The 25,225-nt window shown below is 46.1% G+C and overlaps 1 protein-coding gene across 3 annotated transcripts in view; it reads right to left on the reverse strand.

The window, feature by feature from the left end:
• Window positions 1-1,604: 1,604 nt before the first annotated feature.
• Window positions 1,605-25,225, reverse strand: part of KIZ (kizuna centrosomal protein) — a 93,754-nt gene continuing 70,133 nt past the window's right edge. For all 3 annotated transcript variants that reach the window (XM_027559586.1, XM_027559587.1, XM_027559585.1), the window contains 4 exons: window positions 16,517-16,621; window positions 14,401-14,497; window positions 2,151-2,194; window positions 1,605-1,753 (listed from right to left, as the gene is read on the reverse strand). In XM_027559586.1, the coding sequence (XP_027415387.1) occupies window positions 1,686-1,753; window positions 2,151-2,194; window positions 14,401-14,497; window positions 16,517-16,621 (314 nt within the window). In that variant the 3' untranslated portion in view covers window positions 1,605-1,685. The remainder of the gene's footprint in view (window positions 1,754-2,150; window positions 2,195-14,400; window positions 14,498-16,516; window positions 16,622-25,225) is intronic.

Here is a 25,225-nt window from a genome sequence, read left to right on the forward strand (position 1 = left end):
CAAAGATCACAGAGTTCTTATGTACCTTTCACTCAGGTTCAGTTTCCTCTAGTGGTACATTCCTCTAATCCCACATTTTAAAAAATATTCGTTATTTATTTATTTGGCTGCCCTGGGTCTTAGTTGTGGCATGTGGGCTAGTTTTCCGACCATGGATGGAACCTGGACTCCGTTTGGGGGGCTTGGATTCCTAGCCACTGGACCACCCTGGAAGCCCCTAATTTCACATTTCTGTGGTGCGTTTGTCAGAACTAAGAAACCAACACCAGGCATCACTATCAGCTAAGCTGTGCTGTGAAGTTGCTCAGTCGTGTCCGACTCTGCGACACCATGGACTGTAGCCTGCCAGACTTCTCCTTCCATGGGATTTTCCAGGCAAAAATACTGGAGTGGGTTGCCATGTCCTTCTCCAGGGGATCTTCCCAACCCAGAGATCAAACCTGGGTCTCCTGCATTGCAGGCAGACTCTTTACTGATTGAGCCACCAGGGAATCCCTATTTTATCAACTAAACTCCAGACTTGATTTGGATTTCACCAAATTTTCCATTAATGTCCACTCTTTTTGTTCAAGGATCCAATCCAGGGTCCCACATTTCACTGAGATGTCATATCTCCTTTGTCTCCTCTGGCCTGTGACCGTTTCTATGTTCGTCTTTATGATCTTGACTGTGTTTTTCTGTTGTTAGTGCTTTTGTTATCTTGACTAATTCAAGTCACAAGGGTTTTTACCCATGTTTCCTCTTCAGAATTTGATAGTTCAGCTCTTACATTGGGTCTTTGACCCATTTTGGGTTACTGTTTGTACACAGTGTGAGGTAGAGATCCAACTTCATCTCTTCACATTAGACTGTCCAGTTGTCTCAGCATCATTTGTTGAAAATACCAGTTCGTTCCCCACTGAATGGTCTTGGCAACATTACTGAAAATCAACTGATCATAAATTTGACAGTTTATGACTGGATCATCAATTCCGGATTATATGTGAATCAGTATTTCTCGCAGTACCACACGGTCTTAACTGTCTGCGTGTTAAGTTGCTCAGTCATGTCTGACTCTGGGACTGTAGCCTGCCCCCAAGGACTGTAGCCCACTAGGCTCCTCTGTCCATGGAATTCTCCAGGCAAGAATACTGGAGTGGGTTGCCATTCCCTTCTCCAGGGGATTTCCCTGACCAAGGGATCCATCCCAGATCTCCTGCATTGCAGGCAGATGCTTTACCATCTGAGCTACTACACCATCTTTACTTACCCTATCTTCACTTACTGCAGCATTTAAGTAAGTTTCAAAACTGCAAAGTGCGAGTCCTCCAACTTTTTCAAGACTGACTTGGTTATTTTGGGTCCCCTGAATTTTGTTATGAATTTTAGAATTAGCCTGTCAACTTCTACAAAGAAACCAACTGGGTTTTGATGGGCACTGTATTCATCACTGTGCTTTTTGATAACGCTTCAAAACAAATATGCCACTTTATATTTACATCATGAAATTCCACTGGAATAACAATATGGTCCCTAAGATTGTTAGGGACCAACTTCTCATGTTAAACAACTAGAAAACTTAAAAGGGCACAATGATTTTGGACATTACATCTGAACACAGGGACTTAGCTTGTTTGGAAACTTTATTTCTAACAGATATTGCAGCTTATAAGTCATAAAAATCACCAAAATCATTGGTGGATGTGTTATGGTGTCCTGGGACGTAGAGCAGCTTCGATGTCTGAGTTACTCTCATCAGACTCGCTCCAGAAGGCTGAAAGAGAAAACCAGAGAGCAGCTCAGCATCTCTACAGTCTGATTAGCTCGACTTCACCAACCCAGCCCACAAAGGGCTTCCTGGGGACCCCATGTGGTGTACGTGAGCAGACGTGCCTAGAACACAGGCCAGGATCCCTGGCAAACTCACACCTGCAAGTTAAAACTGTGTGGTCCCTGGCCACGGGAGAAGCCTCCGGGTCCTTCCCAGGGAGAAGCCTCCTGTTCTCTGTAGAGGCCACGGGTCTTTCCAGGGAGACTTTCGGGCCGTGAGCACAGGCAGGCTCTCCACCCCCTCATATCTCCCTTAAAGGTGCAGATGACACCACACATCACAAACCACCCTTTTTGTTAAAACACAAAATGACAGTCTGGTCTCCAACTGTTTCTCTTACCTTTAGACTTTAAATTGGTAGTTAGCTTCCCTTCATTTTCATGCCTGTAAAATAAAGAAATAGAACCTAAATTTTGAAAAAAAGACTAATAGTTTTACATGGGTAAGTGAGGAAAGAGGCACTTGTTACTCACTGAGAGGCCAAGAAGTTTATGTTTACTCCCCAAGTTTTAAAAGCAGAAAGCAAATGTCAGGGTCCCCTTGGCCCAGAGGCACCTACTGATTGATGCTCTCTGGTGGAAGGGTCCCAGGAGCCTTGGTCTCCCGCTCGCTGGGAAGGCAGGAGGCAGGCCCAGGGGCACACAAGCAGGCACAACTCATCACTGCCAGCCCAGCTGGAAGTAGATGACCCGGGAGCAGCGAGAAGTAAGCCAAGAGGTTACAAAACTTACCTCCATCAAGCCCGTGATACTAACACTCAACCATTTAACAAGGAGTTCACAATAAACTCTGTGTGCTTAATTAAGGACACTGACTCTGGGTGGAGAAAACTCAAGTGTCCTGTCACCTGTGTTCAGGTTTCCATGTGTCACATACACGAAAATGTGAGGGTCCAAGGATGCATCTGACGCTGGCTGACATGCTTACTGAAGCCGTTGGCCCGAGCAGGTGGCTCTGTAAGAGGTGGTGCCCACCTCCATCACCTTCTCCATCCCAACTGTCATGCATGTGAGAGTCATCTCTGGGAGCACCATCCAAGCTTTTAATTACACTTAAATTCTTTAAGGTTTGTAGTAAATGGTCAGTTCAGTTCAGTCGCTCAGTCGTGTCAAACTCTTTGCGACCCCCAAAATCACAGCATGCCAGGCCTCCCTGTCCATCACCAACTCCCGGAGTTCACTCAGACTCATGTTCACCGAGTCAGTGATCCCATCCAGCCATCTCATCCTCTGTCGTCCCCTTCTTCTCCTGCCCCCAATCCCTCCCAGCATCAGAGTCTTTTCCAATGAGTCAACTCTTTGCGTGAGGTGGCCAAAGTACTGGAGTTTCAGCTTTAGCATCATTCCTTCCAAAGAAATCCCAGGGCTGATCTCCTTCAGAATGGACTGGTTGGATCTCCTTGCAGTCCAAGGGACCCTCAAGAGTCTTTGCCAACACCACAGTTCAAAAGCATCGATTCTTCAGCACTCAGCCTTCTTCACAGTCCAACTCTCACATCCATACATGACCACTGGAAAAACCATAGCCTTGACTAGACGAACCTTTGTTGGCAAAGCAATGTCTCTGCTTTTGAATATGCTATCTAGGTTGGGCATAACTTTTCTTCCAAGGAGTAAGCGTCTTTTAATTTCATGGCTGCAATCACCATCTGCAGTGATTTTGGAGCCCCAAAAAAATAAAGTCTGACACTGTTTCCACTGTTTCCCCATCTATTTCCCATGAAGTGATGGGACCAGATGCCATGATCTTCGTTTTCTGAATGTTGTTTTAAGCCAACTTTTTCACTCTCCTCTTTCACCTTCATCAAGAGGCTTTTTAATTCCTCTTCACTTTCTGCCATAAGGGTGGTGTCATCTGCATATCTGAGGTTATTGATATTTCTCCCGGCAATCTTGATTCCAGCTTGTGCTTCTTCCAGCCCAGCGTTTCACATGATGTACTCTGCATAGAAGTTAAATAAGCAGGGTGACAATATACAGCCCTGATGTACTCCTTTTCCTATTTGGAACCAGTCTGTTGTTCCATGTCTAGTTCTAACTGTTGCTTCCTGACCTGCATATAGGTTTCTCAAGAGGCAGATCAGATGGTCTGGTATTCCCATCTCTTTCAGAATTTTCCACAGTTTATTGTGATCCACACAGTCAAAGGCTTTGGCATAGTCAATAAAGCAGAAATAGATGTTTTTCTGGAACTCTCTTGCTTTTTTGGTGCTCCAGCGGATGTTGGTAATTTGATCTCTGGTTCCTCTGCCTTTTCTAAAACCAGCTTGAACATCTGGAAGTTCACGGTTCACGTACGGCTGAAGCCTGGCTTGGAGAATTTTGAGCATTACTTTACTAGCGTGTGAAATGAATGCAATTGTGCAGTAGTTTGAACATTCTTTGGCATTGCCTTTCTTTGGGATTGGGAGGAAAACTGACCTTTTCCAGTCCTGTGGCCACTGCTGAGTTTTCCAAATTTGCTGGCATATTGAATGCAGCACTTTCACAGCATCATCTTTTAGGATTTGAAATAGCTCAACTGGAATTCTATCACCTCCACTAGCTTTGTTCATAGTGATGCTTTCTAAGGCCCACTTGACTTCACATTCCAGGATGTCTGGCTCTAGGTGAATGATCACACCATCATGATTATCTGCGTTGTGTAGATCTTTTTTGTACAGTTCTTCTGTGTATTCTTGCCACCTCTTCTTAATATCTTCTGCTTCTGTTAGGTCCATACCATTTCTGTCCTTTATTGAGCCCATCTTTGCATGAAATATTCCCTTGGTATCTCTGATTTTCTTGAAGAGATCCCTAGTCTTTCCCATTCTGTTGTTTTCCTCTATTTCTTTGCATTGATCGCTGAAGAAGGCTTTCTTATCTCTTCTTGCTATTCTTTGGAACTCTGCATTCAGATGTTTATATCTTTCCTTTTCTCCTTTGCTTTTTGCTTCTCTTCTTTTCACAGCTATTTGTAAGGCCTCCCCAGACAGCCATTTTGCTTTTTTGCATTTCTTTTCCATGGGGATGGTCTTGATCCTTGTCTCCTGTACAATGTCACGAACCTCAGTCCATAGTTCATCAGGCACTCTGTCTAGTAAACGGTCAAGGGGATATTAAAAAAGAAATAGTTGCTTGTGTATGGCTTGACATTCCGATGTTTTTCTCATGTTTCTGTTGAAGTTTTCACTCGAGTTTACATTTGGAGATTATTCCATGAAGGCAGATTCTGGCCTTTAGCTGGGAAGAGGGCTGAGAAAGGGCGAGGACCATTGTGCAGCAGTGACTCCAGAAACCCTGGGGACTCACCTCTGTTCCTTTGGGCTAACCTAGGACTTGAAAATCTGCCTTCTGCCACAGCTGCCATAATTTACATTTTTTTTTTCCAGAAAAGAAGCTCCATGAAGGCATAATTTTCTAGGCTCAACATCTGTCAATGTTCCCTTTAAACTTGGTACCTGTTTCTTTGTTTTGAGATATAGCCGATGTATAGTATTATATGTTACATGTATACAACACAGTGATTCACAATTTTGAAAGGTTATATTCATTTATAGTTATTATAAAATGTTGGTTATATTCCGTGTTGTACAATAAAACCCGTACCTCTTAATCTCCTCCCCTAGCACACCCTACTGGTAACCACTAGTTTGTTCATTGTATCTTGAAAATTTTTTATTGGAGTATAGTTGATTTAGAATGTTGTACCAGTTTCTGTTGTATAGCAAAGTGAATCAGTTATACACATACCTCTACTCTTTTTATTTATTTAAAAATATTTATTTTTTGGCTGTGCTGGGTCTTACTGGCAGCACGTGAGATCTCCAATCTTCGCTGTGGTATGCGAGTTCTTAGTTGCGGCACGTGGACTCTTAGTTGAGGTAGGTGGGATCTAGTTCCCTGGCCAGGGATTAAACCTGGGCCCCTGGCACTGGAAGCACAAAGTCTTACCTACTGGACCACCAGGGAAGTTCCTAACCACCCTCTTTTAGATTCTTTTCCCACATAGGTCGTTAGCAGATTATCGAGTAGAGCTCCCTGTGCTACACAGGACGTCCTTGATAGGGTTCTCTGTGTCTATGAGCCTGTTTTTTTATTACAAGCACTGGTTTATTGTATTTTTTTTTAGATTCTACATTAAGGGATATCATACAACATTTGTCTTTCTTTCTTTGACTTACTTCTCTTAGTGTAAAATCCTTCAAGTCCACCCGTGTTGATGTAAATGACAAAATTTCATCCTTTTGTGGCTGAGCAGGGTTTCGCTGTACACATGGACCACATCTTCTTTATCCACTCATCTGCTGGTGGGCCCCTAGGTTGCTTCCATATCTTGGCAACATCAGGGTGCATGTATCATTTCAAATAGTATTTTCATTTCTTTCAGATATATACCCAAGAGTGGAATTGCTGAGTTATATGATAGCTCTTTATATTATATATGATAGTTATCATATGGTTATATGATAGTGTTCTTGCCTGGAGAATCCCATGGACGGAGGAGCCTGGTAGGCTGCAGTCCATGGGGTGGCTGAGGGTCGGACATAACTGAGAGACTTCACTTTCACTTTTTACTTTCATGCATTGGAGAAGGAAATGGCAACCCACTCTAGTGTTCTTGCCTGGAGAATCCCAGGGACGGGGGAGCCTGGTGGGCTGCCATCTATGGGGTCACACAGAGTGGGACACGACTGAAGTGACTTAGCAGCAGCAGCATGATAGCTCTATTTTTAGTTTTTTTGAGAAACCTCCTTCCATACTGTTTTCTACGGTGGCTGCACCAATTTACATTCCCACCAATGTATGAAGTGTTACTTCTTTTCTACAGTCTCACAAACATTTGTTATTTGTGGTCTTTTATAAGGATGGCCATTCTGACCTCATTGTGGTTTTGATCTGCATTTCTCTAACAATTAGCAATTTGAAGCATCTTTCTGTGTTCTTGTTGGTCATCTCCATGTCCCTGAAAAAAAAAATGTCTATTTGGGTCTTCTGCCCATTTTTTAATAGGGGTTTTTTTTTTATTTAGTTGTATGAGCTCTTTATTTTCGATATTAACCCCTTATCAGTCATATCATTAGCAAATATTTCCACCTGGTCTGTATGTAGGCTGTCTTTTGGTTTGTCAATGGTTTCCTCTTCTGTGCAAAAGTTTTTAAGTCTAATTAGGTCCCATTAATTTTTTTTTTAGGTTCCATTTATTTTTGCTTTTATTTCCTTTAGAAGACAGATCCAAAAAAAATATTGTTGCGGGTTGTGTCTACTATTTATCCAGCTCCCACTTCACGAGGACACGGGGCTCACTCTGGGGCAGGGGTCAGCCTGCCCCAGTTATATGCTATATGTTATAGCATATAACAATGCTATAAAGATGCAGAGAGAGACTAATTTGCCAGTTGATATTCAAATAATTAGAGCCACCTGGCTGGCAGGGGGCTGGCAGGAGCACTACAGGGAGGACTGAGAGAACAGGTGGATGATGGGGTAGGTGGTAGTGTGGCTGCAAGATCCCAGGGAAGCAAGGCACCCCCTGGACTCTACTGTGGCAGCTGGAAGGGATTTCCAGGCCAGGGCAAGACAAGGGCACAGAGGCAGGTAAGCACACGCCAGGTCCTTACCACGTGGCCCCTGCTCTGAGCTCCACACGCATGTCCAGAGCTCACTGGCTGGCTCAACTTGGCTGCCTCTGAAGCATCTCATGGCCAGCATGCCAGCCAGCATGTCCACCCACAACCAAACTCATGCTTCTTCACCAAACCTGGGCCCTTTTCCTGTCTTGGCCAATGGCACCCCAAGCCTTGATTCCCTCCCAACCCTTCGCAACTCCTCTGTTCTCCCACACCCAATCAGTCATTAGGTCCTACCAAGCTTACCTCCCTGCACTTCCCAAATCCTCACTAGTCCCCTATCTGCTGGCACCGCTACAACCTGGTCGGCCAAAGTAGCATCTCTACCTGCCTTTTAACAGCCCCCTAACTGGTGACACCACATCCACCTTGTTCCCTCCAGCCCACTTTCCACTTGGCAGTAAGAGTGAGCTTTTGAAACACAACTCTGATTACTCTGCCTCCCTGCTGAAAATGAAAATTCTTCAATGCCTTCCCACTGCTTTTGGCAAAAGAAGCCTGAACAGCACCTCCAAGGTTGATGTCTAGACTTCATTGGGCTTCCTGCTATAGCCTCCCCATCCCCTCCACCCCATCCTCCATACCCAAGTCTTCATCAAATTTGCTCTTTCACAGCCATTTCTGTTACACACTGACATGTGACTGCCCTTAGGCTGTCAGCTCCATGAGAACATCCACTGTACCTGTTTCGGTGCCTGGTACCCAGTGTCCCGCCCTTAGCAGGTGCTCAGCAATACATGCAGAAGGAACAGGTGAGCCTCAGTAATCACAGGGCCTTGCTTAAAGGCACTTACTTGATCAACATTTGATGTTAGATTATTTAATCTGCATGTTTCTATTTTTATCTGAGTTCAGATCAGGTTGTTCAAGTGTCTACCCAGAAACGTATTTCAAAACTAAACATCCGTGTTCACCAAGGAAGGTGGAAGATGCTCCTGGGTGTTTCCGACACCATTCTCACCCCTGCTGCTGCTGCTGCTTAGTCGTGACCGACTCTGTGTGACCCCACGGACTGCAGTCCACCAGGCTCCTCTGTCCATGGGATTTTCCAGGCAAGAGTACTGGAGTGGGGTGCCATTGCCTTCTCCATCTCACCCCTTAGGAGCAAGTATTTTTCCCTTTGGGAAGCCATCCCTGCAAGTCGATGTGACACTGCAATGCAAGGTTGGTTTTCATTACATGTGATTTGCAGGGTCAATATTTCTTTCTCTGGGTCACATCTAACATCTAAAGCTAAGTCAAGGCCAGTGGGGATGGTGTGAGAAATCTCCTGGGTGTAGACAGAGCCATCTTGTGCACCTATTACCGTAAGGTACTGTAAGAGAAAAACCCAAACCAAAAACACTTCTGAAAGCATAAGAATACAAGAGTTCAGGTTACAGGCCATGGGCTAGGTCCCTGTGTTCCATCAGATGTAACGCATCTGGACCCCGATGGCCTGAACTTCCCCGATGGTGTGGATGTCACACCTCCGGTTTGTGCGGCAGAGGCAGCAAAGGTGAGCTGTGGAGGGTAAACAGCGCAGGTGTGTGGTCTCTGTTAACTACTCAACTCTGGCTACAGCACGAAGACAGCCACGGGCAGTATGTGAACTAGTGGATGTGGCTGTGTTCTGATCAAACTTGATGTAGAGACGCTGAAACCTGAATTTCATATAACTTTCAGGTGTCAGGCAGCATTATTCTTCTCTGGATTTTTTCCCAACTGTTAAAAAATGTAAAAGCTCTCTCAGCCTGCAGGCTGCACCCAGAACCAGACAGAGGCCCAGGGCTGGGTCCACTGAGGCCTTCATGAAGCAGGGCCATCACCTCACGCCTAGGCAGTAAACCAGGGAGTCCGCCCTCCCCGGCCCCATGGGTGACTCCTGCAGTCCAAGAGGGCAGGGTTTGTGGGTTCTTCTTTTTCCCCTAGAAGTTCACCATTGGACTGGAGGTCCTATTTCCAAACAGAGCTCTTTCAGGTCAAACACCAGGATAGCTGATTAGACTAAGGTGTGGCCGCGCCCCACCGGTCGCATTCCAACAGGACAGTGTCCCGGCAGGGTGGAACCTCCCCTTCCGCACAGGGAGCACCGTGTGCCCACCTGTCAACATTCCACCACTCAGGCTTCATCGCACGTCTTCCCTCTGTCTGTCCATCAAGCCATCTCAGTTTCCCATGTTATTTATACATTCCCTTGCTGTTGATAAGGGATTAGGACACACGATTGGGACAACTCTCATCAAAATCACTTTTGTTCTCAGCCCTGCTACATGTAAGAAGTTAAGGTTGGCCAGGGTCTTAAACAGCAGGTCTTATTCTAAGCACAGCATCTCGTGAGCACCTAGGATGTGATCCTGCTGACACGGGTAACTAGAGAAAACAGCTGAAATTGACAGTGTCGACTGTTCACGTTAATATGAACAAAAGCTAATAATATTGCTAGAAATAGTCTACATAGTTAACATGAAAGTGAAAGTCGCTCAGTCCTGTCTGACTCTGCGACCCTGTGGACTATACAGTCCATGGAATTCTCCAGGTCAGAATACTGGAGTGGGCAGACTTTCCCTTCTCAGGGGATCTTCCCAACCCAGGGATCGAACCTACGTCTCCCACACTGCAGGCAGATTCTTTACCAGCTGAGTCACCAGAGTCAATATAGGTACAAAATGAGGTGGCAAGGACATCTGTAAGGATTCAGGTTTGTGGGGCCAGCAAATAGAGACGAAGGGAGACCTGAAAAACTCATGGGTTCCTACAGTGTGTTAGTTGCTCAGTCGTGTCCGACTCTTTGCGACCCCATGGATTTGTCCACGGGATTCTCCAGGCAAGAGTACTGGAGTGGGTTGCCATTTCCTTCTCCAAGGGATCTTCCCAACCCAGGGATCAAACCTGGGTCTCCCACGATGCACTTTACCATCTGAGCCATCGGGGAAGTTCTACGGCTCATTAAGTCACAGCAGCGACGAGCTGTGCTTATGAAGGAGTGTCAGGGCTGTCAGGTGAGCACAGGGTCCTGGGAGGCAGGCCCAGGCTTGGCGGGGTGGGGCGGGGATGGTGCAGGCCCCAGGAGCTCCTCAGAGCTGGGGGGGTTCTAATATTAGTAACACACTGACTCTCAACCTCATGGTCAGTATCATATTTTTGAAAGAAAAATGTATGTATAGCCCATTAACAAACATACCCAAGTTACTGTGGCTTTGAGGCCACGTCCATCAAGTGTGGCAGTGAGACTCCGAGGGTCCTGCCAAGAACTTGGCCTCTGGTGCTGGGGACGATGAGGAAGGGCCCCCCGTGGGAAGAGTCCTTGCAGTTCTAGGGTCTGATCAAAAGCCAGCAAAGAATAACTGACTTATGAGAAGACGTGGTCTCTAGACTCTGAATTCTGTAACTTCTAATGATCTTGACCACTGGCTAAAATCAGTTATTAAAATGTCTCACATAGCGTCTTCATCTAGAATTTTCCTCCAGACATATTTCTGGAAAAATATAAGGCAAAAAGACAATTCAGAAACAAAAAAAATTTTGCAATCAGCGTGCCAACAAACCACTGTGAATCCTTGATTTTAAATTTTCGAGGTCTACTGAAGGCGGAAAGCTTTAGTTAGACAAAGTCTGAGCGCCCCCTGATGGTCAACCAGGGGCCCTGCAGCAGATGCCATTTTTAGGGGTCAATTTCTTTACTCCTTCCCTTCAGCCAATCAAGCAAAGACTGTTCTTTCAGGCCATGGCGGGGTGGGGGTGGGGGTAAAGTAGGCGGGCTTATGACAAGAAACATGTGGAATCTTTAGGAAGCTGCTACTTTGGTAGAATTTAAGAAGAATGTAGATTTGCTAAGCCAGAGACACGGGGCTTTTACCCTAGAACCTCAAGGCCATCCAGGAAAACCTCGTGTTTATTATTCTGGACTACGGGTTCCTTGAGATCTTCAGATCATCCCAGGGGAAGTGGCCCCAGGGCCAGGCAAGCAGAGCCAGGACGGCCCCACTGGAGCACGGCTGCTGCCTGGCGCCCTCCACCGGCCGCTTCCGGGGCCGCAAGGCTGGCCCTGAAAGCCACCCACAGCGGGCCCTGCCAGGGTGGGGCGGCCGGGTGACTTCTGCTACCTTTTCCCCAGGCAATTATGTTACAAGCACACTTCCTTTTCTTTCGGTAAAGGTTATCTTGATCCAGGCAGTAACCTGCAGTTAACGTGGTAGGCGGTTAAAATACTCTCTTCGGTTGAATACATGGATCCGGGAGAGTGGAAACGGCTTCCTGGGGAAGGTGGGGAGAGACAATGTTTGCGGAGGAGAGGAAGCTCCGGCATGCACCCCTGAACAAAAGGGGACGAGTGGTCTTTACTCGGAGAACAGCTTCCTATTAGGACTCACTCCTTCGTACATTATGCCTTTCATCCCCACTCAACCACAAAATGATTTTGCTCAAGCAAATACAATGGGAGAAAAGATTTACACTGAAAGAATCTTTAATAATAAACTGTTGCCGATCTGCCTACTTGCCCGTGATTTATAATACAATAAACATCGGATTCTATTACGGCTCAGGCACTGAAGCCGAGGCTCGGGAAAACGGAATATGAAAGCACTGGGACCCCACCACCATCACAATGAAATGAGCAGGGATAAATGTGCTAAGAGTATCTCTTTGCATCTTTTATAGCTGGTGTGTATTAATCTGTAACGCTTATTAAGAAAGTCATTGCTATGCAAAGCAGCGCCCAATCCCTTTCTCTGGCTTTTCAACAGAGCGCACTGTTTAGCCAATAGGACGGACCCTCTGGCCCTCATTCTGCATTCATCACAGGCAACATTTGCACAATGTATCTCTCAAAGGCGGCTGAAAGGAAGGCCTTAATACTCATGTAAACAACTGCAAACCAATTACTTAATGAATCAGGCCCACACATAATGAGGTGCAGACAAAGAGCTATAAATGCATTTTTGCGCCCAAGCCGCTGCTTTAAAGTAAAATCCCTCAGCTGTAGTTTGGGCTTAACTAGCACATCATAATTATTGTCTCTAGGACATCAGAGGAAGCCATTTTTTTTTTTAAAGGTCCAGCAAGGTCTTTTTTTTTTTTTTTTTTTTTTTGAGGTTGCTCATCAGCTCACTGACAAAATAGAGCAAAGAAGAATTTTTAAAAGTGCTACAGCAGCACTGCGCTGTTATGTTTATTCTCGAGTACTGGGTTTCGAGACCACTTGTAAAAGCAATAAAGCACGAGGAATGACTGCAGTAAGTGGGGTCCTTAAATGTAAGCCTCTAAGAAATTTCAGTGAGTCCAGGCACAAAGAGCGAGCCTGGGGAGGCATATGAACACCAAACCCAGCACAAGAACCAACCGTGACCAACCGTGAGCCAAACCCACACACTTCAAGCCCAGAACTTTCATCACTGGATTATTATCAAGTGTGGAGAACCAAGGGTTCTTGAAGGGCTCTTTTTTTTTTTTCCTCCTTAAAGAGGATGATGTGATTACTTGTAACTTAGGAAATAAATTCCATGCAGAAATGACAGTAATAACAAAAGGCCCCTGCCTCAAACTGAAGGGAAAAGAAGTTTGATTTTATAATGAAATACTGATGCGAGCTGTGAAATGTCAAACGATCAGACTGAGAAAATGTTCTACAGAATCTGACTGCTTTCTGAATGTGTTTAAACATTGCCCAAAGTAGGGAATATATAAGAAAAATTTAAGAAGAATTGTTTTTTTTTTAGGACCTCTAAAACAAACACTTCTAACAATCTTTAAAAACTAAAGGGATGTATTATTAAGCCAAATGGTTACATTAATCCTTAAAAACTGCCTGTAGAATTTATTATCTTTTAAAATTTCTTTCAGGAGACCTAGAACTTGAATTTATAGTAAAATCATAAAAATATACTTTAAAACTCTTCTTATCCCATAATTCATTATCTCTCACTTCCTTCAAAAACATAGATAAAAACACAGGTATTAAAAATAAGTTTCTAAAAATTAAGAGTGATTCCCTAAAATTGAACATATCAAGTTTCTAAAATCAAGAACTTAATTTCAGAAGATCAACCTCATTTAAATATATTCCAGGTCCTAAAAATACTGTAGAGTTTTCAAAACATAAATGAAAATGATTTTTTTTCACTGTAAAAATACTACATTTCTAAACAAGTAAAGTTAATCTTATGGAATGTCAGAAATGTAAAGTTTCTGTTTTAAAATTTCACTAGGGCAAGTAATTTTTCAAATGTAACGTAATCATCTATAGGACATCTTTTAACCCCTTAAAATGTTGTTGCAAAGGCAACTGTATGTTGTTTTAAAAGATATTTAGCTCAAAGCGAAAAGGTAGGTATGTCATCAGACAACTGCTTCTACTCCTACCCATAAACTCTTCCTCAGTGACTCAATGCCACTGCACAATCAGTATTTTATGTTGATTGCAAATCTAGCACACAACTGGCTTATCACTGCTCCAAAAACTACAGTTTTAAACTACAGTTTAAAAAATGTGAAAAGATAAATTCTCACGTTTGAAAATAAGCAAGAAAACATCAGAAAGGGAAATAATAGTCCAGCCCAAATACTTGGTAAAAAAAGAGGAATACAAAAACAAATATCCAACAATTGCTTGTATATATACCCGCTGTCTCCGAAAGAAGAAACAGGCCACTTTATTTCTTTTAAGGCCCTGCGTTCTCTCTCTGCCCTCTCCTGACGCCCTCCATTGTGTGGTTTCTAAGCAGCCCTACTGCGAGCAGCTGTAGACGCTAATTTGTGGTTCACTGAGGTGTCAATGGAGTCTTAAACCAAGGAAACAACAGCTGCAAAACAATACTTGGCTCTGGGGCAAATATTTTCAAAGGTAGACTAAAGTTTCAACTGTCACTTCAGATAAACAAAACCCAAACCATAATGTTCCATCAAGTCACCCAACAAAATCACTTGCAGCAAGAGTTTCACCCTGGGTGGACTGACATTTCTCGTCTTGCTGGCACGATTCAGAAAGGCTCCACGACTTTACCTTGACAAAGGACTCCCTTCGCTGGATGAAGAACTCGCTTCCGAAGCGATTTTGTGAGTTGTCTTTGTCTTGAATGTCCCGCTGCCGGTTTTCAAACCTGAGAGGAGCAAGCACAAACGTGGAGAGTGAGTGTGGCCGCTGCGGTGGATGAAGAAGCCCTAACATGTTAAACAAATGTCAACAGAGAAAGAGCTGTTCACAGAATGCAAGGCGGGGAATGACAGCGAAGGAGTTCCCCTGATAACCTGCTATCACAGGTGGTTTCCTGTGATACTGACACAGAGTGAGTAGAAAGCGAAGCCACTCAAACAGCACCATTTGAAATGACCACGAGGCATGTGTGAGCAGAGTCTCCACAGTGGCCCTAAGCTCTGGATGATTCGTGTTGTTGTAACACTTGGGCAGCGACAGATCACTGAGACAGCGAGAGCTGGGAACCAGTCTCGTGCGTTAACTGGTATTCTAGATGACAGTGCCTGCCCACCCACCTTTAAGCCCTTCTGCCAGACCCTGCACTTTTCCTTCTTGCAGAGGAGAATAAACCTCTACTGAGAACACGAGATGGCTGGATGGCATCACTGACTCGATGGACGTGACTCTGGGTGAACTCCGGGAGTTGGTGATGGACAGGGAGGCCTGGCGTGCCATGGGGTCGCAAAGAGTCGGACATGACTGAGAGACTGAACTGAACTGAACTGAGAACCACTGAGGCCACTCCTTAACTATCCTGAAAAGGCTAATGGGGAACCCACACCGTCCAGCCCTTTCCCTGGAGCTGGCCGGGGTGATCCCTGACCTCTGCCTCCTGGGTGCCCTCAGCCTTGGATGCTTCTACTACCAGTTTGAGCCTGGCAGTCACCTAAGATTGTGGCTATAGGGTGCATGAGCACCTCCTCAAAAGGCGTGTGTTGTTTTCCTAACCTGTAACCTGTGTGTCTGCTCGTAACCTCTGAGGCAAAGCAGTTCTCTTAACAAAGTGCCCACGTTCAGCCCCTAGACGGTCTGCACCTGCTTAAATGAACTGGGTCTTTTCAGACAGGAGAACAAAGTGGCTTCTTGTAGAGACGGGTGTACTGACCGACACGTGACACGTCCATGATTCAATCTGTGGTGGCTCTGAGATCGGCGCGCATGCCCAGCACTGCCTGGGACCATGTCTGACATTCCCCCCGAAATGTCTGTTTGATAAAGACATCCTTGGGACAACCGGGAAATTTGAACATGGACTGGGAATTATGTGATGCTAAGAAATCATTCTTACAGGTGAAGTTCCAGTAGGCTGGTTTATATAAAAATTAGAGGGAATTCCCTGACAGTCCAGTGGTTAGGACCCCGTGCTTTCACTACCAAGGGCCCGAGTTTGATCCCTGGTCAGGAAACTAACATCCCATGAGCCATGCAGCTCGTACCCACCCCTAGCCCCCAAAATTATAAAGTCGTTAAAGTACACTTCCTTCTGGTATTAATCCATTACCTTCACAATAGGAGCTGGAGTAACTTATATTAAAAAATAAAATGTAATAAAGTAGAAACCACTGAAAAATAATAAAAATACAATAAAACATGTAAGAAAATTAAGTGAAAGTTGCTCAGTTGTGTCCGACTTTTTGCGACCCCATGAACTATACAGTCCATGGAATTCTCCAGGCCAGGATACTGGAGTGGGTAGCCTTTCCCTTCAAGAAAACTAAGGAAGACTACAATTAAAACAAAAATCCTGGATTGAAGGAACTACATTTAAGCTTAAAAATTGAGCTTTTATTGGGGTTCAGTCTTTTTACTTAAAGGAGCTCAAATCCCCCAACATTCAAACAAGGGAGACAGCCTGGATGACACACCCCACCACTGGTTAACAAACTGGAAGGTGTGAGAAGAGAGGGAGTTTGGGGTGTCTCTCATGGCACTGTCATGACACGCCAGGCAGACTCCAAGGGTCCATAGGCTGTTGGCAGCACACATCCTGGAAGGAAGCCACTTCCAAACGCCTGCTATTCAGGACGGAGCCCTGGCTTATCCTAAGGTGGTGACAGCCTGTTACAAAGCAAACTCCAGAGAGCACACCCTCCCTGCACAAGCCCGAGTGGTGGCTTCGGGCTCCCAGTGTCGCTTTGCTCACCTGGCGGCTGTGACGTGGGGGCTGTGGCCTCTTGGAATCCATCTCCGGCCTGGTGCGTGCTGCCCTGGAGGGCGGACTGCTTCAGCCTCTGGTAGGCTTTCGTTTCTACAGGTGAGAAAAAGGCACAGATAACAGGACACCCACAGGCATAAGAATGAAGTTGGACCCTTACCTTACATCACACACAGAAATCAACTCAGAAAGGATTAAAGACTTGAATGTAAGACCTAAAACTATTCAGCTCCGAGAGGGTAGGAGAAGAGCTCCAGAATTTGGCAGTGATTTCTTGGATACAGCACCAAAAGCACAGTCAACAAAATACAGACAAACAGGAAACAACCCACAGACCCTTTGGTCCTTCTCTAAGTGGGGAAGACTGCTGGGGAAAGCACTATAGAGAGGTCCCGTGAAGGACCTGAGTGATGCAGGCTTTCCCGCTGCCTCAGGTCTCAAGGCCTCGTGGGTGAAGTGGAGAAAGGAGACTTAAGAGTTTCAGCAGTGACACAGCAAAACGGCCCCCATGCTCCCCACAGGGCCACAAACTACGGGGGTTGCCATGGGCTGCATTCCTGCTCCTGCTGGTTGTTTAAGAACTGAACCACGAGGCCCTTGTTACTGGTTAAAAATTACCGAAAGGAGAAAAAACATAACTTACCTACTCAGAATCACTCGAGATAAAAAACAAGCATTTAAAATGAGCATCCTATTTTGGAGTAGTAAATGCTATCTAATTTAAAAAAGTACAGATCAGGGATTCTATTTTGAAAATAATAAATTCTAAGGAAACTTTTAAAAAAATAAAAACATTGCTGGGTTGTGAAATCAGTGCACACTGGAACGTGTATTCTGAAAACTTTACTAAAGAAAACAGCAGACGCAGCACATGCAGAAGGGGAAAGTAAGTAAGTGTGTGTGTGTGTGTGTGTGTGTGTGTGTGTGTGTATAGAAGTGACCTGGCCCATTGTCCCAGGGCAACTCGGACAGGAGTGCATCGTAATACTCTGATTGATTCTAACGTTCTTGTCACTTCAGAGTCCCTGTAAGGCAACCTGGGGCACGGGTAAGGTGTTAACGAAGTCAAAGGTGGGGTGTCTGATTTCTGAACAGGTAAAGAATCACTGTAAATGAGATGAACATGCAGTTGTGAAGATCAACCAAAAAGTTTTTCAGCTTTTATGATACAAGTCCAGACTTTAATGACCATGTGCTATTTCTGCATTCATTTAAACTTATTTGGGCATGGCAAAGAGAGCAAAGATGGAAAGAATTTTTTTTAAGAAAGAAAGAAGAAGGAAGAAAGAGAAGAGAGCAGCCTCTGGGTGAACAAAGGCCCCTGGTGGCTGGAGCTGGAAGCTGGGCTCGTCTGTCTACCGTCTGAAGGGAATCGTTTCACTCCAGCGAGCCGGCTCTCAGGTTTCTCAGAAATCAAGAACACATGTTATTTATCTTCCAGAGAGAATTTTTGTGCAAAACTTCATGTTACTTGTTGCGAGGTGATTTCAGACTGGCGGGTGGGGTGGGGATTAAGCATTCTGTCCAAATATGAGACAGAATGGATCTCCTTGCTCGCCTGAGCCTGGGAGGGAGGGCTGGGCAGTGAGCAGCCTCGGTGCAGGGACCATCCTAGCACCTGGAAATTAGGGGCCATGGTCACACGCCCCACATCTCCCTCGGGTGCTTGCTGCCTGTCCTACGGGGAGGACTCCAGAATCTCTCCCTGAGCTGTGTCCACTGTCCACATACAGTGGTTTGAAGGGAGAAAGCTAACGTTTCCCACCCATTCAGCCTGAGCCTGCCTCCTTCCTAACCCAGCTCCTCCTTGGCATTTGATCCTTAGACCTCCTGGGGTCCTTCTCCGAGCAGAGTCACTGGTGGCCCCTGGACAGTTTTTATCTGGGATGTGGCAGCCTGGACCTGAGTAATACAGGGTTGGCAAAGCTAGCTGAGGGCCTCCGGGGGCACTGCCTGCCCTTACTTCTGGTGAAAGCTTCTGTAAATGGTTTCAGGGCAGAGGGAGATTTAAAGGTGAAAGGATTAGCTGCACTCACTGGAGGAACAGACACTAACTGAGGCAGGACCAGCGCCCCCAAAGCAGCTGGAGGGGCTGGAGCAGCGCTCAGGACGCCAGTCCTTCTCCCCTCACTCTTTAGTCAGAAGAGCTGCATAAAACAGCAGCCCAAGCACTGAGAGATGACCCAGAAAGGAAAAACAGAATCAAGGTTTGGTTTTAAAAAAAATGACCAGGAGAGGCTGAAGGCTATGCAGCCTGTAGAAATAAAGGCCGAGAAGTTTCAGCACCTGGATCACAGATTCTGCCACAGACAGCAAGGACGGGGCAGGGTATACGTGCAGATTCTTGGGGGCCGGGCAGGACCACACATGTGACTCTGGCCAGACAACGGGGGAGGGAGGTTGGGTCCTGTGGCTGCAGGGCAGCAAGGGGACAGGAGGGGATTTGCGTCCTGTCTTGGGGGGGCGGACAGCTGTCTTGTGGCCACAGACGACAGCTTCCAGGTGAGAAAATGGGCCTAGTCTTGCCAGATTTCTGCCTTAAGAAAATTAAAACACTGCCCAGGCCACTTAGAACATACCTGCAACCCTGAAACCAGAGGGCAGGGAGAGTTTCTTTGTTCACTGAATGAGGCACAAGCACCCCTAGAGACAAACCTCAGCCATGGGACACAAGCTGGATGTCAGGGCCAGCTTTCCCCGCTGAAGGACCCAGCAGAGCCCACAACACAGCAGCAGGGAGGCTGCAGCAGTCCCCTGGGGATTTCGAAGGAGCTGCCCATATCAAACAAACCAGATTTCAGAATCCTTGGAAGCAAGAGGACAATTTTTGCTAGTGGTGCTCAAACAATTCAGACCCTCTTCTGGAAGAGCCTAGAAGACCTGGCCAGGATTTAAACATAATAAGGCAAAGCTACAGACTTGAATTTGTGGCAATCAAAGTCCAGGTTTTTCTGGAAGAAGGCAGTGAAGAATCAATCAGTTGAAGGCTGCACACTGCAGCCGTGCATATTCAGTTATTAAATGAATGAGTGAGCAGATGCAGGAAAGGGAATAAAGCTGGAGGTTCCAGCTGGCCTGTTATGAATAAGGTTGCGACAAGGGTCCTTTGCACCTTTTCAAGGTGCAAAGACCTGAGACCTGAGTCTTCACCACTGCACGGACCCTGTAAGCCTACAAATTTGAGGACTGGGTGGCCCCTTAAGGCTTCACTTTGTAGCCTGTGACTCCCAACTCCACAGAGATACTTCTTCCCGTCAGTAATATCAAACTCTCAAAAAATATTGAGTAGTGCAAACAGTTATATAAAACAACTATTTCTAAAAACACAATATGCTCAGATACACACAGAAATAGCATACATGCAAGCACAAGCGTGCAGCTGTGAGTTGCTCAGTCAGGCTTCTCTCATATACTCAAAGTTGTGTTGAGATGGGGAGTTTCAAAAGTAGAAAATATTGCAGCTTAAAATACAAAATAAGGCAAGGGGTCCAGGGGGTTAATATCTATCCCTGGCTATCAATTCCAGGCTGATGACACAACAAGATAAAATTATTTTTCCCTACTTGGTCACACAAGCTGGCTGAACCCAATCATCTATCTTCTTGCAAAGTGGTGAAGGATCCCTGAGATTGTTTTCTTTTTCCTTTTTGATATTCATTTTGTGTCTAGAAAATGGGAACCAAGAAAGAAAATGAAAATGTGCTGAATAAAGGGAGGCAGGAGAGAGATGGCGCTGAGGAAGAGAGAAAAAGCCCCAACTTCTTATCTTTCGTTCTCTTTTATATGCAAATGTACACCTGCTAAAATACTTTTAAATCTACAAATAAAAAGAAAAGGAAAATATCTGATGAACAAGTGCTTTTAACAACCCATTACAAGAGCCAGATAAACACTTGGTCCCCCAGCCTCTGAGGGGTGTCTCCAAGGCAGAGGGTCGGCCTGGCTTTCCAGGAAATCCCTGGTGAAGAAAGAGCTGGGTCCAGAGAGGGAATAACAAAAGGAGATGCGAACAACGCTATTAGCGCAGCGAGAAGAGCGGCCTTGAACCGAGAAAGAACCGGGCATCTCTGAGCCAGGGAGGATAATTGCGATTCCTGCAGGAAGCATGCAGAAATTCTAAACTTAAATTCAAAAAATATTTTATGTCCCTGGGTTTCCCAGTGCTGTTGCTTTTCGTGTGTTTCTGCATCCAGGCCGACTTTTCATTCACATAGCGCTAGATGCAGCAAACCCAGCTGTTTTTGCTAAATAAGACAAAAATTGTGGGATGGAATACTAAAATTAATTCTAAAGGTAAACATTATTACTGAAAACCCAGAAATCACTTGTCCAGTAATCTCAAATTAAAACAAGAAAATATTAGGATAAGGGTGCTTTCACAATTCTGAAAATACAGAAAACTCATCTATATTTAAGGATTAAAAAAAACAACAACAGAACACCACCTGTCTATGTGAACGTAAGGTACACAGGTTGGCTCCATAACCAAAATCACTTGTCCTATGTAGACTGCCACGCCGCCAGCAGTCCTGGGCCAGGGGACCTCTCAACCCGGGCTTCTTCTCTGTTCTCGCACGAGATGGCTGATGCTCAGAGAAGGGAAAAGCTCCTCCTTCCAACCAGTTGCCTACAGATGCTTCAGAAAAGAGGTGTTTCCATCACATCCTGAATTTCTATGGGACGATTCAATGGTTACACCTGAAAATACGTGCCAGGCTGGTAACTGACCTTTAGTGAATGTTTAAAAACTGAACTGAAACCATTTTGCTGATGCTACTTCACACAATAATTCATAATCACAGTGCCAGCCATGTAACACTGCTCAGTCACGGGAGGTGAATTTTCAACTCTTGAGGTCATGGAATATTTAACTTTTGAGTCATTTTGATCAGGAAGTTATATCTTACTGGCATAATTAATAGTCCTTAAAAACAATATTTTTAGTCATTTGCACTCAGTGATTTATAAGATGAGAAGAGTTGGAATGAAGACTCTTTATTATCCTAATATCATGATATTATAATATCAGCATTATCATCATCTAGAGTTGGGCCAGGAGCGATCATGTAGGTGATGACCCAGAGGCGACAGTGTAAACTAGGATGAAGTCCCTCCCCTGCCAGGCTGAATAGTGCTCCTCCCAAATTCACATCCACCCAGTACCTCAGAAGGGGACCTGCTCTGTGAACAGCATCTGTGCCGATGCACTCGGTGAAGTATCTCAGGATGAACTCATCCTGGATTCACTCTGGACACTGACTCTGCTGACTGGGAGGGCACTTCCCACTGGGAAGAGGACACAGAAGCCCAGACACAGAGACGGCAGTGACACGAGGCTGGAGGCAGAGACCGGGGTTGTGCCATCACAGACCTGAGGCTGCAGCAGGCCTGGAAGGATGCTCCCGGCGCCTTCACAGGGCACTGCTGCCACTTTGATTTTGGACTTCTAGCACCCACAGCTGTGAGAGCAAACAGGTCTGTGGTTCTCAGTCTGTGATGCTTTGTCACAGCAGCCTTTGGAAAGTCACACCCTCCCTGAGCCCTGACTGCATCGAAGCATCTAGAGCCTGACCTACCCCCCTTTCCACTGGGGTCTCTTGCATAAAAGAAGTGTGGTTCACAGGATAACCTACAAGGAGGGTTCAGCTCTGAGGCTCCCTGCTCCATGGTTCTCAGGCTTAGGGAGTTGCCTGGTGTGTTACATACAGACTGATGCCTGGGCTCACACCTGGAGGTCCTGGGGTACCCAGTTCAGGATGTGGCTGGTGCACGGGTTGGTCCACGTGGGATTCTGCTGGCAGCCTCTGAGCAGAATTTCTCAGGCACTTCTGAGTTCATTCTTGGGAATGTATCCGCTTAGGAGCTCTTCCAGAAGGTGCCCTCCATTCCTCCACAGCCACAGTAAATAGGTGCTGCCAGCCTGCAGCATATGAAGTGAGGAGTTCTCTGCTTTCATGAGCAGCAGGCCCCACGGTGAAGCCATGGCAGCCTGACTTCTACCACAGACACAGGGCCACCTGGGCAGGGCCAGGGCCAACCCAGCAGCAGACAGTGCTTTCCTGGCTGCCCCAGGCATGGCATCTGGACCTGACTAGGCATCTCCAGGACAGAACAGGTGCGGTGCAGACTCAAGACAGGCTCCGGAGTGCAAGCGCTTTGCCATTCGCCTTCACAGTCCTGTCGTCACTGCAGTTTTCTCTCCCAGGATATCCCAGGATAGATCCAGTCTCCTGTGACGATGTGGCCATCGTCCATTTCCAGCCTTCTCCCATTCTGTGGTAAAGCTCGAGCAATGATGCTTGGGGAAGCCCTGCCCAGAGTCTGACAGCACCCTTCAAACCTAGGCTGACCTCCCACAGAGCTTCTAAAGGGACGGACCACAGACTGACCTGGAATATTTCAGCTTGCCAAAGAATATCAGTGAGAAATGGCACAGTCAGGCAACCACTTTCAACACAGCTTGACCAAGAGAACTGGTGTCAAAAGAATGAGAGGCTGAATGGACATTCTTAGAGGCTTAATCCTCTTGAGATAAAAGCTGAGAGCCCTTTTCACATGGAGCTTAAGGAGATGAGTTTTGCCAGGATGGGCACGTGGGTGGGAAAAGTACTGGTGGAGTGACTGATGGAAAGAGACGGTGTGATGGCCTGAATCAACAAGCACTTAAAGGAACTCCTTTACATTCTCATTTTCATTCATTTATTTGACAAAATGAGTGCCCACTGTGTGCCAGATATTGTGTCAGGGGCTCTGTTTTCTCTGACACTTAGCATAAGCTGCATCATTTACTAAATTAAAAGTCACCAAATTCTCAAGGTAAATTGAGTATAAATACCAATAAAAGTACCAATGGGGGAAACTTCCCTTTGGGGGTGCGAGTGGTTCAGAGGAAGACTTTCTTCATCTAGACAAGCATGGCTTCATTCCTGGCCTAAGTGCTCCAGGGAGATACTGCCCTGATGGTCCTGTACTTCTTGTGGTCTCAGGCTCACCTAGGGGTACAGGCTAACCCTGCTTTACAAGGGCCACCCCGGGACTGTCTGCACTCAGAAATCCTCGCAAGTTGCCCACCTCTCCAGGCTTTGTTCTTCATCGCTCTCAAGAGCATCCTTTCAGGGCTCATCTTTTGTTAAGTTACAAGCTGGTATTTTAACTGATCCAGACGCCCTGAGGCAGGTGCCTCTCTTATACAACAAGAGAGGCTGGCTGGTGAGATGGATGGACTTTTGGGCTTAAATACTTAAGTCTGAGTGGCTATATGGCCCTGGGCTCCAAAATCACTATAGATGGTGACTGCAGCCATGAAATTAAAAGATGCTTACTCCTTGGAAGGAAAGTTATGACCAACCTAGATAGAATATTCAAAGGCAGAGACATTACTTTGCCAACAAAGGTTCGTCTAGTCAAGGCTATGGTTTTTCCTGTGGTCATGTACGGATGTGAGAGTTGGATTGTGAAGAAGGCTGAGCGCCAAAGAATTGATGCTTTTGAACTGTGGTGTTGGAGAAGACTCCTGAGAGTCCCTTGGACTGCAAGGAGATCCAACCAGTCCATTCTGAAGGAGATCAGCCCTGGGATTTCTTTGGAAGGAATGATACTAAAGCTGAAACTCCAGTACTTTGGCCACCTCATGCGAAGAGTTGACTCATTGGAAAAGACTCTGATGCTGGGAGGGATTGGGGGCAGGAGAAGGGGACGACAGAGGATGAGATGGCTGGATGGCATCACTGACTCGATGGACGTGAGTCTGAGTGAACTCCGGGAGTTGGTGATGGACAGGGAGGCCTGGCGTGCTGTGATTCATGGGGTCGAAAAGAGTCGGACACGACTGAGCGACTGATCTGATCTGATCTGATGGCCCTGAAAAGGACTCTCAATCTTTCCAAGTTTGCTGGGCCATCTGGAGAACTGTCTGTGTTCCTCCAGGGTTGCTATGACGGTTAGAGATGTTAGAGGCTTAGGAGGGTGAGGACCCAGTCTCTGGCTGTCTCTGGCCATCCCTGGATTCAGTCGAAGTAGAGGTGTGACATATATGCAGATTATATACTATTCTTGTATAAAGAAACCCACACACTCATAGATAATCCCCTTAACCTTTGATTTCGACCTGGAATCTTTAAGGTGAACAACTATACTAATGAAAGGGGTGGACTGTGTTAGCAAGCAGATCAAAGGTTCGCTCTTGTTCATCCATGGTTCACGGATGGATGTCTCTTCCAAGTCCTCAGCAGGTGCCTGTGCTATGTGAGCAGCCAAGGGTCTGTGTTCTCTGGGTGCAGCTCTGCACCAGCTCCTAGCTCCCCAGGGGAGCTGCCTGGCCCCCACCACGAGGCACCCACCACACACCATACAGGGACATGGGGCCCTCACCAGCGAGGTCGCCAGGAGCCCTTGCAGCTGCCGTTTGGGCCTCTTCTTGGACGGTTTCTTCATGAATATAATGAGAAGTTCCCAAAGTCCGTGAAGCTCTCTTCAAGATTCCTCTCTGATGAGGTAATGTCCTTTGGATTCAAATCTTCATTTGCCTTCTGATGTGGAAACTTCTGGCAGAAATGGATTCAGTGGGAGATGCTGTCCATGAGGACCCGTGTCAGCGCAGGGCTGGGCGGTTGCGAGTAGCTACTGTATCTCCAGGAAAGCGAGCTGCTGTCAGGATCCCAGGCCGGAGGTGCCCGGGCGCCCCTCTGGGACCATCTC

This window comes from Bos indicus x Bos taurus, chromosome 13 (genome assembly GCF_003369695.1).
Source record: "Bos indicus x Bos taurus breed Angus x Brahman F1 hybrid chromosome 13, Bos_hybrid_MaternalHap_v2.0, whole genome shotgun sequence".
Lineage (NCBI taxonomy): Eukaryota > Metazoa > Chordata > Mammalia > Artiodactyla > Bovidae > Bos > Bos indicus x Bos taurus.